General features: G+C 54.0%; 1 protein-coding gene across 2 annotated transcripts in view; it reads right to left on the bottom strand.

The window, feature by feature from the left end:
* Window positions 1-5,590: 5,590 nt before the first annotated feature.
* SEC14L1 (SEC14 like lipid binding 1) overlaps window positions 5,591-12,191 on the bottom strand; it is a 57,058-nt gene continuing 50,457 nt past the window's right edge. For both annotated transcript variants that reach the window (XM_041724988.1, XM_041724989.1), the window contains 3 exons: window positions 9,771-10,022; window positions 8,461-8,639; window positions 5,591-8,179 (listed from right to left, as the gene is read on the bottom strand). In XM_041724988.1, the coding sequence (XP_041580922.1) occupies window positions 8,074-8,179; window positions 8,461-8,639; window positions 9,771-10,022 (537 nt within the window). In that variant the 3' untranslated portion in view covers window positions 5,591-8,073. The remainder of the gene's footprint in view (window positions 8,180-8,460; window positions 8,640-9,770; window positions 10,023-12,191) is intronic.

Genomic DNA, 12,191 nt, shown 5'->3' with positions numbered 1-12,191 from the left:
TAGAGGGTCCACCACAATGTTTTAACCTTAATTGCTTTTTCAAATAAGAAGGAAAAAATGAATTCCTTAATGCTGAGTATATAATGAATCCAGGCGGGATCACATCCATCTCTATACCAGCCCCGCGCTGAAGTTAACTCATTAACATTTTTGTGAAGTGAGGCAAAGTGCAAGGCCCCATGGGGTCAGAGTACAGTGTCTGCAGGACCAGATCCTAAGAGGCCTTGTCCCACATTTACTCCACAGATGCTCTGGAGGTATGTGCCCTGGCCAGGCACTGTCCTAGGCCCTGATGGAGCAAACACCCCACCTCATGACCCCGCAGAGCTGTGCCCCCTGCCTTCCAGCTGGTCGAGCCCCCCACAGAGGGTGATGCATGGAGAAGAGAGAAGGTGCTAGAAGGGCTGGGTACAGCCCTCCAGGGCTGGCTGTCCCCCACAGCCCCTGGCTCCAAAAGGTGTTCAATCCAACAAGCTGTCTGTCCTTCCATTCCATGGGCGCCAGGGCGGAGGGGCAATTGGGGGACGTTAGCCCCAGGACCCACTGCCACCCCGTGGCCATCTCATTCCCTCTCGGGAAGAGGGAGGTGAGTGTGCCGTCAAGCTGTTCTGGCCTGTCCTTTAGTGGCATGTCCTCCATCAGATGCCTAGTGTGATCTCTTCCCAGAGGACCCCAGAGACACATCACGCTCTGGTGTGTCCTCGGCCCCTGGCACAGTACTCTGCTCCCGTGCCCTAGGCACAACCAGAACTGTACGGAACTTGTCACGTTTGTAGAGTACCTGGAAGTAAACAGCCCGGTCTAATCGTCATTTGCGTGTTGTCTTGACAATGGCCCTGGTAAGGTGACCTGCCTCCTCACATTTCATGGTCGTGACAGCGACGAGATGGAAGGGACTTTGGAGGTCTCTGGACGTGGCCTTCACAGTGCGAAGTGGGGCTCAGGGAGGCTAAGTGGCTTGCCCAACATCTGCCCGCCTCCCCTGGGGCTGCTGGACTCACAGTCACCTGCTTAGGTACAGCCCCCTCCCTTCTCCAGGCTTTGCCATCCTCAAGCTGTAAGAGCTGGAACTAGACCATCCTAGACTTTCCCAACTCGGCTTTAACGGTCCATAATTTTATTCTACATTCAGAAAAATAAGCCTATTGATGGAAAAACTGAAACCAAAACACACACCTACACAAACCAGAGAAAGATGATTGCAGATTAACCAGGTTCTTTGTAAAAGTCAAGGGCTTTGCAATTCCAGGGTTTGGGAGCACACTTCCCATATGAGGATCCCCCAGAGAGTCGGAATCAATAGAAGGCATATATAGAAGGAAACCTGATATAGGCAATAGGCTCACATGATTACGGAGGCTAACAAATCCCAAGATCTGCAGTCAGCAAGCTGGAGACTCTGGAGGGCTTGATGGTATTATTCTAGTCCAGCAGGTTTGAGACCCAGGAAGAGACTTTTTAGTCTGAAGGCAAGAGAAAGTAGATATCCCAGTTTGAAGACTATCAGGCAGGAGGAATCCTCTTTTCCTTTGGGGACGGCAGCCTTTGGTTCCATTCAGGCCTTCAACTGATTGGATAAGGCCCCCCTGCATCAGGGAGAGCGATCTGCTTCACTCAGTCTACCCATCTAACGGCTAATTTCATCCAAAAAACACCTCCACAGAAACCCGGGATGTTTGACCAAACATCTGCGTACCGTGTGGCCCAGACAAACTGACACATTAACTGTCGCACCTCCCCTGAGATATTTTAGGAGACACAAGGGCTGGAGAATCTCCACCCATGGCTCTGACTTGCAGGGTAGAGCTGGAGAAAGGACGTCATCGTCATCACCGCCCCAGCGGGGGACGGGGATGCGTGTCTGCAATGTGGCCACAAGGTGGCATCGGGGGAGGACATTCCCTGGCCAGGGCGGTGACCACTGTCAGCGGCAGGGGGCCGGACAGAGAGGCTCCCCTGGGGGCTGAGCTTGGGTTTCACTGGGGCTGGAGCACCAGGGCTGACAGATCAGGGGTGCAGACTGGGTCAAGCCCACGGAGACCTATGCTGCTCTACAGACGGAGCTGGGAGCGTCCTCCTACCTGCCGCCGGGCCTGTCGCCCCTCGCTGGTTCGCAGGAATAGCCCAGAGACAGCAGGCAGCACCCTGGTCTCTCCTTGGTGTCACATGCACCCGAGCCGTTGGGATTTGAATATCCGTGGGCTCAGGGTTGTTTCTCAGAGGGTGTCAGCACGGGTCCTGGGGACCCATTCTCACCCCCAAAGCCAAGGTCAGAGCGGATCTGGTCCCGGGGCAGGATGGGTGGCGGGCAGCACATGCAGGGGCACAGCCCCCGGGGCCGGCCTCGGAGTTCCTCGCTGTGCCCGCCGCTGGCGCGCTCCCCGGCTTTGCTGTCCCGCTCGCGGCCACCGGCAGCACGGGACGGACAGGAGCTGCAGGTCGCAGCAGCTGCAACCCCTGATTTGGTGATGAGGACCAAGGAAAGGAAGCCTGAGTCCCAGTGAGAGAGCCGGTGTCCCTCTCCTTCGAGGCAAATTACCTGCCTAAGCCCTGGCTGAAAACACCTCCGCCCGCAAACGTCTGGATTCTAAAATAAAACACAGATCCAGGAAAGCGCACGAGCCCCCCAGGACCAGAGCCCTAGAGCTGCCGACGCCCCGCGCCTCTCCTGACCGAACGGCATGTCCCGGCCACGGGGGGCGGGGGGGTCACTGTCTCCAGGCAGACACACAGGCGCATCCGCATCACGGACGGAGACTCAGATTAACCACGCTGATACCACCACTAACGTGATTACTAAAAACAGAACCTTTTGCGTGTGCTGTTCCTGTTTCCTGCCCCAAAGTTGTCCGTCACAGACACAGGGCGGCAGCCAGGACGCACGCAGCGCGCTCTCCCCGTGTGCGGCCGCCGGCCAAGGCCCACAGGCCACACAGCCCTAAGCCCCCCCCCCCGCTCCGTGTCCCCCTCCACCCTGGGGCCCCGAGCTCGGCGGGAGAGCGAGCGGCCACCCGACGCCAACTTGCTGCGCAGACACCTGCACGCCGTGTTGCTGGGCATACATTCCTTTCTTTCCTTAAAAATCTCAGTTATTCCCTTTCTTTCCACACAAAGCTCAGCCTTTGGAAAGCCTGACAGTCCCACACACCACCCCCTCGGCCCCCCAGACACCGAGGCTCCCCAAAGTACCTCTCGGCGCTGGGCTTGTCCATCCCACGCTTGTGTGTCACCCTCACGCTTCGGCTGCTTCCCTCACCTTTGAGACTCGTCCCCTTCTAGGTCTCTTCACCTTTGTCCTTTCTGATTTGTACGATTTTCCCTTTATGCTTTTCTCTTAGAGCCTTTTCAGTTGTATTTTCCACTTTGTGTCCTTCTAATTCAGTCTTAATTTTTTAAAGATTTTATTTGAGAGCGAGAGAGACACAGCGAGAGAGCACGAGGAGGGCAGGAGGGGCAGGCTCCCCGCTGAGCAGGGAGCCTGACGTGGGGCTCGATCCCAGGATCCCAGGGTCATGACCTGAGCCGAAGGCAGGCGCTTCACCGACTGGGCCACGCCGGCGCCCCCGTAGTCTTAATTTCTGAAGCGATTTCATTCATTTCTAATTCTTGTCACTGTTTCTGAACTTTTCTAATGCATTCTTTCCTGTCAGGTCTATCCTCCTCATGTCTTTTTGTTCATTAAAAGACAATAACCACCTAAACCCAGGCTCTTACACACAGGACACGAAGTGGCGGCTGCCAGAGGGACGAGGGTGACGGGGCACCAACCTCCAGTCCCGACGTCCGTCACAGAGACGACAGGCCCAGCACAGGGAACAGGCCGCGGATACCGTGAGGACGGGGCACCGGGACGGGGGTGGCCACACCGGTGAGCACGGAGCCACGTACAGAACCAAGGAATCCGTGGGCCGCACTCCCGGGACCAATACAGCACCGTGTGTTAACTGTTCTTCAATTAAAAAGCGAAGCCGCGAACGTTTGCCTGTTTTGTAGGCGCATCCTTCTGGCTCCCTTCCCTTGTCTGTAGGATGCTCTTCTCTCACAGCTTTGTATGGGCTTGACTTTGATGCTTTTCTGATCCCTATTTTCATGTGACAGTATGTCCTAAACTTAGAATTTCTAATTCTACACGGCTTGCTCCCTCTTCTGTCTGTGGGAAGTTTAAAACCTGCGTCCCTCGGCTTCCAGAGCTTTCCTGGCTCCTGTCCTGCTTCAGCCTCCTCTTTCCCTCCTGAGGCCCCGTCCTGCTCCGTTCTCATCCCCTCCTGGGTGTGGGAGCCTTCCTAGCAGACAGCCCGTCAGGGTGTGTGCTGGCAGGTGGACGCAGAGTCCTCCCCGGGCTGCTGAGGCTCCTGGTCTGTGCCTCTATTCGGGGTTTGTGCAGATACCTTGTTTTCCTGTGAATGATCTCCAGAGGGGTTTTTTCATTGTGGTAGAAAACAGCAAATGTTGCCATTTTAACCATATTTAAGCACACAATTCACATGTCCACAGGTCCCAGGTTTTTTGGTCTAGCTGCTGCTTTTACACGGGACGCCCACTACCCTGCTCCCAGAACCCTGCTTTCCAAAGCCCTTTCAAATGAAAAGGTGTCATTGGTTTGTCATGACAACATTTTACTGAGGACACCTCTGCCATGACCGGAGAACTGAGAGGCACCAGTATTACATGAAGTGACGTGTTTCAGGAGAAATGCGTATTGGAGGCTTGGCGGCCCAACAGATTAGGACGTCCCACTTTGTCGCCATGCTCTGAGACAGCCCAGAGACAGCAGCAGGTACGGATGCTCACCTGTTTCTCATGCCGTCACCGTAAGAATCCGATGCTAAACCAAAGGCTTGGTAAAAGCAGGCCTGACTTGAGGGCGGGGAGAGAGCTCGGGGCACGGAAGGAACTGCTGGAAGCCCTGCCCTCCCGCAGCGGCTGACTGAGGCATCAGTGAGGCACTCGGGGGCCGCCGAGCAGGGAAAGGAGCACATTGCCTCTCTCGACTGCTGACAAACTAGAAACCCAGACTAAGCTATGGGCGTGCGGACATTCATGCCCCTGCTCCCCACCCCACATCCGGTCAGTACCCCCCTGCCAGCTCCCCCAGACCCTGCCTAGAAAAGCAAATGACCCACAGGTACCAACCAAGGCAGCAAGCAGGCGGTGAGTGTTCTGGCCTGCTCGGGCCCTACCACCCCGGCGCACCAAATGGCAAACAGCCGGGGACAAGGTGGCCCAAGTTCCTGAGGTCTACACCTGCCCTCTTCTTTTTTCTGAAGCCACAGGATTCAAGGATCTGTTTTGTTACTGAAGAAACAGTGCCTTGGGCACCAATGCCACAAGCCGTGTCTGACCTCAGAGTCCAAGGCACCTGAGCAGGTCTTCTTGTGGCTGTGAGGGAACCTGTGGGCACCGGGTCTCCGCTGCATGTCAGCTGCTCGCAGCTGCGATGTGTCTGCAGGACAGCCCGTTCCTGCACAGTGGTTCCCAAACTTCTAGAATCCCAGCGCTCGGGCTCCAGACTTCTAAAATCTCCTAAGGATGTCAAACTCTCCAAGGGAGGCTGCTGCTCCACATTTCATAGGAAGAAAGAGACGTTCTCTTCTTTAAACAGTTCACATTTATTATTGGTAACAGTAAAAAAATCTTTTAAAGACTATCAGTATTGTATTACCAAGAGTGAGGTAATATGTTTACAAAACATTTACAGAATTTGATATGCAAATAATGAATTTAGGAAGAAAAGTGAGTTAAGACACTAGTAATAGAGGGGAGACCAAAAGAACCCTTAGTGCAGAAGAAAGGCGGAGTGTGAGAAGTCAGGGCATGGACAGTAGGGGCAGAGTCCAGGTCCGTGTGCCCGCGGCCCCTCAAGGAGAACCAGAGAACCAGGCGCCGTGTCACTCAGGAGGAACCCTGCAGCGTCTGCGCAGTGATGTGCTTTGAACTCTTAGAGACGCGTTCGACTCTCTGGGAACAAGACAGTGCCACTTCTGAGGCAACTGAAAACGAACACGTCTTCAGACTGGGGGAGGGGGGGAGTGGCTGCAACTCAAAGAGTTCTAGAAACACCCTGGGCTGAGGTGGACTGTGGAGGGAAGCGTTTTCTTGGCAGCTGTCAGCAAAATCGCCATCTGAGACACAGAGAAAGAGAGAAGAAAGAGAAGAAAGGGACCATCTTCAGGTCCTTATAATTTAGAAGCAGGAAGCACTGATCGGAAGCAGCCCAGATGCACTAACCAACCCTACTGAGCTTTCTGGAAACAAGGCTTTAGGAGCCAGTGGCGAGTGTTTCTTTTCAAAGGAGACACAGGGCTGTGCCCCAGGAAGGCGGCAAGCACGAGAGGCCAGTCTCCGGTGTGCAGGCAGCCTGGGGGCCTCACTGACGGGGCGTTCCTCCCGCGCCCTCCAGGGCTCGCCCGCGGAGCACACACGCCCTCCACACATCGTCCACTCAGAGGCCACCCACCTCCGGCCTGGAGGGCAGATGGGAAGCCACGCGGCCCCGGGCTTCCGTGCCTCTCTCACATGCCAATAACAGCCACGTGGGTTTTGGCACATATCTGTAAAAACACAGCCTCTTCCAACACACGACACCACACATCACACCCTTATCACAAACGCGAACCCAATGCAACATCCAGACAGATCTGCAAATAACTCGCTTTTCCCATAAAAAGCAGAAAAAACGCGAGCCAATCCAAGAATGCCATGCTTTATAATTGGGAATCAAAAACAAAAGACAAAAGGCAAACCGAGCTCATAATCTGATTTGCTTCTAAGAAGAATCTCTGACAACTTCATCTCACTTTCTATTTGCCATTTCTCACCAACACCCCACAACCCCTGCAGTGCCTCACTCACCTGCATGTGCCCCCACTGCCACTCACGTATGTGCCCTATGTACTGCCGCGCACACACACTCCCATCTGCCCCCACTGCCACACTCACACACTGCCACACTCACACACTGCCACACTCACACACGCACCGCCCCCCAACTGCCACACTCACATCCACTGCCACAGCCACCCCACATGCCTGCACAGGCAAACACACCCCCACAATCTGCAATTTCCTTCTATGAAGGAGCGGGACTCCCGTAAGCCTCATGCTCTCCTGGAGTGACCACACGGCAAGAACACTGGTCAGCTCAAATGAACACTGGACAATTTCAAAATGGCAAGTGTGACTGAGTCTTCAAAAGAACCTTCTAGTGACCTCAAGGACCACGTGGGTTCTGATGCTATCAAGCTATGAGGAGGCACCGGGAATATAAGTCTACATTGAGTTTAGAGCTAGCATGTGCAGGTAAGAACATACTAGAAGAAAAAGGGAAAGAATCCTTTCCGCGCGAGTTCACATACAGAAAAATCCTGCTCTGAAAGTATCAAAAAGATATGGAAAGGAGAAAAGAGAAGCTGTTTAATGGTGGCGGTACTCTCCTGGCACTGTGGGGGATCCTCGAGAGCCCCCGGGCCCACCCGCACCCACTGTAGAACACCCGGTCCACCTGCCAGCAGGGCCTGAGCCGGGTGCCGCAGGCTGCCTCTGAGTCCCCCCCACAGAAGCAGCGCTGCTCAGAGGACACATGCCTAGCAGGCAGCCCCTCAATCCATGGGCCGTGCCGGCTACCAGCAGAGGGTTACACTGTGACGTGGTGTGGGGACGAGCTGGCAGTTCCTGCTCCGTGTAGGAAGGCTGGGTCACCTCTGAAGGATGATGTAGGAATTCATCCGCTAATGGACAGGGTGTGGAGGTTGCTGGAAACATTTTTTGCATCAACGTTTGAGACAAAGTCAACCTCTTGATTGTATATAAACTACTTTTCTTTCAAGAGAGCCCTTGTGCTCTGGTTTGATTTTGTGCACACTGTATACAAAATCTATGGCTATGGAGTTGGAGTTAAAACTACCTGCTGAGATAGTCTGGGATCAAGGACTACGTCTGCCGTCTGGAGAGCTATCTGCTACCTAGAGGGTGAGGAGTCTGCACAGTGTGGCCGCCGAGCGGGTGGTGGAGCGCGGCGGGCTGTCCGAGGAGGCGCGCCGTCCCCTCCACGGCCCAGGCACGGGCGCCGCAGCACTACCTGGAGATCATAGAGCTGGCCTGAGACTGGCTGGAGGAGGTGGTGGCGGCGCTCAGCTGGGAGAACCCGCTGTGGCTGGACTCCAGGCTGGTCATAGAGCCTCTGTGGACAGCACAGGGAGCGAGGAGGTGAGGTGTGAGGACCCCGCTGCAGGCCACCCCCCAGCCCGCATCACCCACCAGACTTCCTGGCATCCCCTGCTCCCTGTTGCCCACTCCAGCCCACCTGGCACTCACAGAGCAGGCTCTCCCAGAACTGCGGTCCACTACGGCCCTGGCCCATGATGACAGCTGGCAGCAACAAATGGCCCAGAGGCCACCCCCGCCCATACCCAAGCCCACAGCAGTGGTGCTGTGATGGCCCCAGTGGGAGGGGAGCCGTACCGGAAATCCTCGGAGCCGATCACTTCGGTGTAGTACATCACTTTGCACTTATGAGACGACACTTGCAGGGAGGCCAGCACATCGTCCACCCGGGGCAGGTTGGTGGCGGCGCACGCTGGCATGCTGTGGAATCTCCACTGCAGGATGTAGAAGCCCGGCCATCTCGTCACGTGTGAGCCCTAGAATGAGTCAGGCAGTGCCAGCTGAGAACTGACTTCCAAGTCCCTACCCTCCACTGGCCCAGGAGGATGCACCGGCAACCTTCCCCGAGCCCACTCGGATTGGGTGGTGACAGCCAACCGACCATTCCAGTGCGTGGAGGGACCTACTACTCGCTACCAGAGCCAGTCCCACGCGGGCTCTGCCTGCCTGCCGGCCCTGGAGCAAGGCCTCACCCAGGGGCTGGGCAGGCCTTGGGGAGGGGCTCTCCCCCTCTGCCCGTCCCAAGGACTTACAGCCTCAGGAGGAAGCCACAAGAGAAGCAGGTGCCTGGTGGGGTGGGAAGAGCTTGGGGGCCCTTCATTCAGCTTTAGGGGGTCAAAACAGATCCTCTGACCAGGTGGCACTCTCTTGGACACGCTCCCAATGATCTCACTAGAGTACTCTGGTTAAAAGCCTGACAATCTAAAGGAGAATGTCAACCTATGAAAATTAATTTCTCCATTAATTCTGGAGCTTACACTATCCGTTATTTATAAAATTGAATTAAATACTCTCTTCATTCTGTTTCTCGGATCACCGAACACTGACAGGCTTATCCCCAAAAACTCTAAAGGCAGCAAAACCATACATCTATGATGCCAGCCAGAAGCACCTAAGAACTTCTGTTCTGGGAACAAGCACTCAAAGTAGCTGGCCAGATTTTTAAAAACTGAACCGACAGAGCATTTGTAAATGAATGCGAACGCTCTGGTGATGAGAGTCAACGGTTTCCTCAGCACACTTGCTCATCTCCCTGCTATTGAGGGTGACTGTTATCTCCGTGGAAGTCTGGATCCCAGCTGGTCACGCACACAGAATGCCTTCCCCCTTCCTTCCACGTCGCTTTTGTGAAGCTAACTTCTGAAGAAAACTCATGCACTTAGATAAAAGTCATGGATTCAGTCCAAAACCACTGCTCAGGTCTGAGTTCCTTGCCTTCGGAGTCTCACTCGGCTCCCCGGGTCCTTCTGACAGTAACTAAAACTGCACACACCCGCCAACTCTCCTGCAGACAGACAGTGCCAGCCACACAGGACAGCAATGAAGCAAAGGACCCTTCCTTTTGAAGACAAAATACCCAAGCTGTAGAGGATCAGAGATGGCTCTACCTGCACGCTTTCTCCTTCTTTGCAGATCAGAGGTGACTCCACCATGCTATAGTCACGGCCCAGCTGCCACACTCTGTCTATAAGCTGCACGTTGTTCCCTCCTGGGGAAGTAATGCTGTGCGCCCCCAATGAGTCCTTTTTGGGAGGCTGGGGCGACCTCTTGGAGTGGTAGATGTTGAAGACGATGTCCCCTTTGCACACGTCAAAATCCCAAGTGATCACTGAAGAGGCATCCACAATCTGAATGAGGATCTGGAAAAAGAGATTACACTAAGCAATCATGGTAAGCATGAGTACCCCATCCCTGTGCCAACACTGTGGCAGCTTCATCCCTGGAAGAGCTTCTGGGCCCAGTCATGCGTGTTTTGGAGGGAGGGAGACATGTCATGTCAGCCGTCTCTTGACCTGCATCCGCTGTTCAGCCGCCCAGCTTTTCCTGTCTTCCCTCCTCCCAACCAAAGGCTCCTGCTCCGTGTCACGTGCCAAGCTCCGTGCTCTCCCTTAGCTGTACCTACAGCCGAGATTCCCCACCGCACCATCCCTAGCATTCTGGCACACTGGGTACTGGCTGTAAAAATGCGTTAACAACACAGAACAGAAGTGACTCAAGGTATAGAAGTGGTTCCGTGGATCACTCTAGGCTGGCAAGCACAAGGAAGGTCCCAGAGAAGGTGTGAGCTAAATAAAGAGCATATGGAGGAATGGAAGGAAGCGTTCCAGGCAAGGGAGGGGACATAGACTCACAAGAACGGTGGCAGCCAACACAGGGTGGGGAGAAAAGAACCGGGGGCTGGGCAGGGCAGGGGCCCCGGGGACTGAGTGCCAACCTCAAACCCAAACTTCCTAATGGCGCCCATATAAAGTTTCCCAGCAGGGAATGATCAAAGTCGTATAGTTTAAAACATTACTGTGGGAGGGATGTGAGAATTGAAACCAGCTGTAAAAGGCTGTGTATTCGCTCAGAAATTTCAGCCGAAGCCAGGGCCGGTGCCCCCCTCTTCTAGTAAGACCCATCTGTTTGCTCTTCAGTACTCTGCTTGTCGTCAGGCAGACTCGTTTCAATTCCACCACTGCTGCTTCTCACCACAGAAATACCACTCTGGAATTTCCCTAAAGAGCAGATTCCACGGAGCACAAGAGTCCTGTCTGGGAACAGCAACTATCCCGCAGCAAAATGGCTCCCCAGGGGCTGAGCTGTCCCCAGACGCAGCCCCCTGTGCTGCGTGACAGGCACCCTGCTTCTGCACTCACAACAGGGACGCCGACTTCAGCCTTCGTTTCAGGGGCATCATGTCCTTGATTTGTGTTCTACTTAACCCCCAAAGCAAGTTTTAGTGTTCTGACGTAGAAAACTTTCATAAACACCCTGTGACTCACGAAAAACGTCATACACCATGCGGTTCTCTACCAGACAAGAGCGGGTTACCTGAGAGAAATAAGAACTGCATCTCCTCAAGCCTGGTCTCCAAGAAAGGGATTCATACAAATAATCCCCAAAACACAGTCATGAAAATCTGAGCTTTCCCCTACAGAATCTATGAATGAGGCAAAGCAAATCTGTCTCTACTTGTTCAAACCCAGCAACAGTACCCACCTGCCCCACAAGCGACGGGCTGGCCATGGGGGGACACACACCAGTAAGGACAAAGGCGATGGCAGTAAGGGGCGGGCTCCAGCCACCACCATCGGCCTGAGCCCCCAGCCCCTAGTGCATTGAACACTGGCTCAGAGCCCGGTGCCACCACCACCCTCGGCGACAGCCCGAGGCACAAACAAGCTGCCCAGAGCTCAGGAAGGGAGACATGGCTGTGAGCCCTCACAGCTCAGACCACTCATGATGTCACAGGACACACAGCGTTTGCAAAACACAGGAATACTCTAGCCTCCACACCAACTGTGACAGAAAGAAGGGAAAACAGAGATGTGCTTTTTCCTCACTCCATTTGACTTACAAAAATGGGCAAATTCCTTAAAAATATAATCAAAGCCCAGTCATGAAAAAAACCAGAAAATGAACCCAGCCCTATATGATCATTAAATAAACTAAATTTAAAGTCAACACTCGGGCAGCCCCAGTGGCTCAGCAGTTTAGCGCCGCCTTCAGCCCGGAGCAGGATCCTGGAGATCCAGGATCGAGTCCCACGTCAGGCTCTCTGCATGGAGCCTGCTTCTCCCTCTGCCTGTGTCTCTGCCTCTCTCTCTATGTCTCTCATGAATAAATGAATAAAAATCCTAAAAAAAAAAAAAAAAAAAGAATTAAAAAAAAAATAAAGTCAACAGTCTTCCACAGGAAAGACCTTCCACATGCCACTCATCCCTGTGCTCAGGGCTCTCTGGTAAAGCCCAGGGCAGGAGGCCTTATCTCCTTCAATGCAGAATTTTACCTCAACTAAAGATTTAAAAAAAAAAAAAAAAATCAAC

Source organism: Vulpes lagopus, chromosome 12, assembly GCF_018345385.1.
Source record: "Vulpes lagopus strain Blue_001 chromosome 12, ASM1834538v1, whole genome shotgun sequence".
In the NCBI taxonomy this organism is placed as follows: domain Eukaryota; kingdom Metazoa; phylum Chordata; class Mammalia; order Carnivora; family Canidae; genus Vulpes; species Vulpes lagopus.
This window is presented reverse-complemented; position numbering and strand designations above follow the sequence as displayed.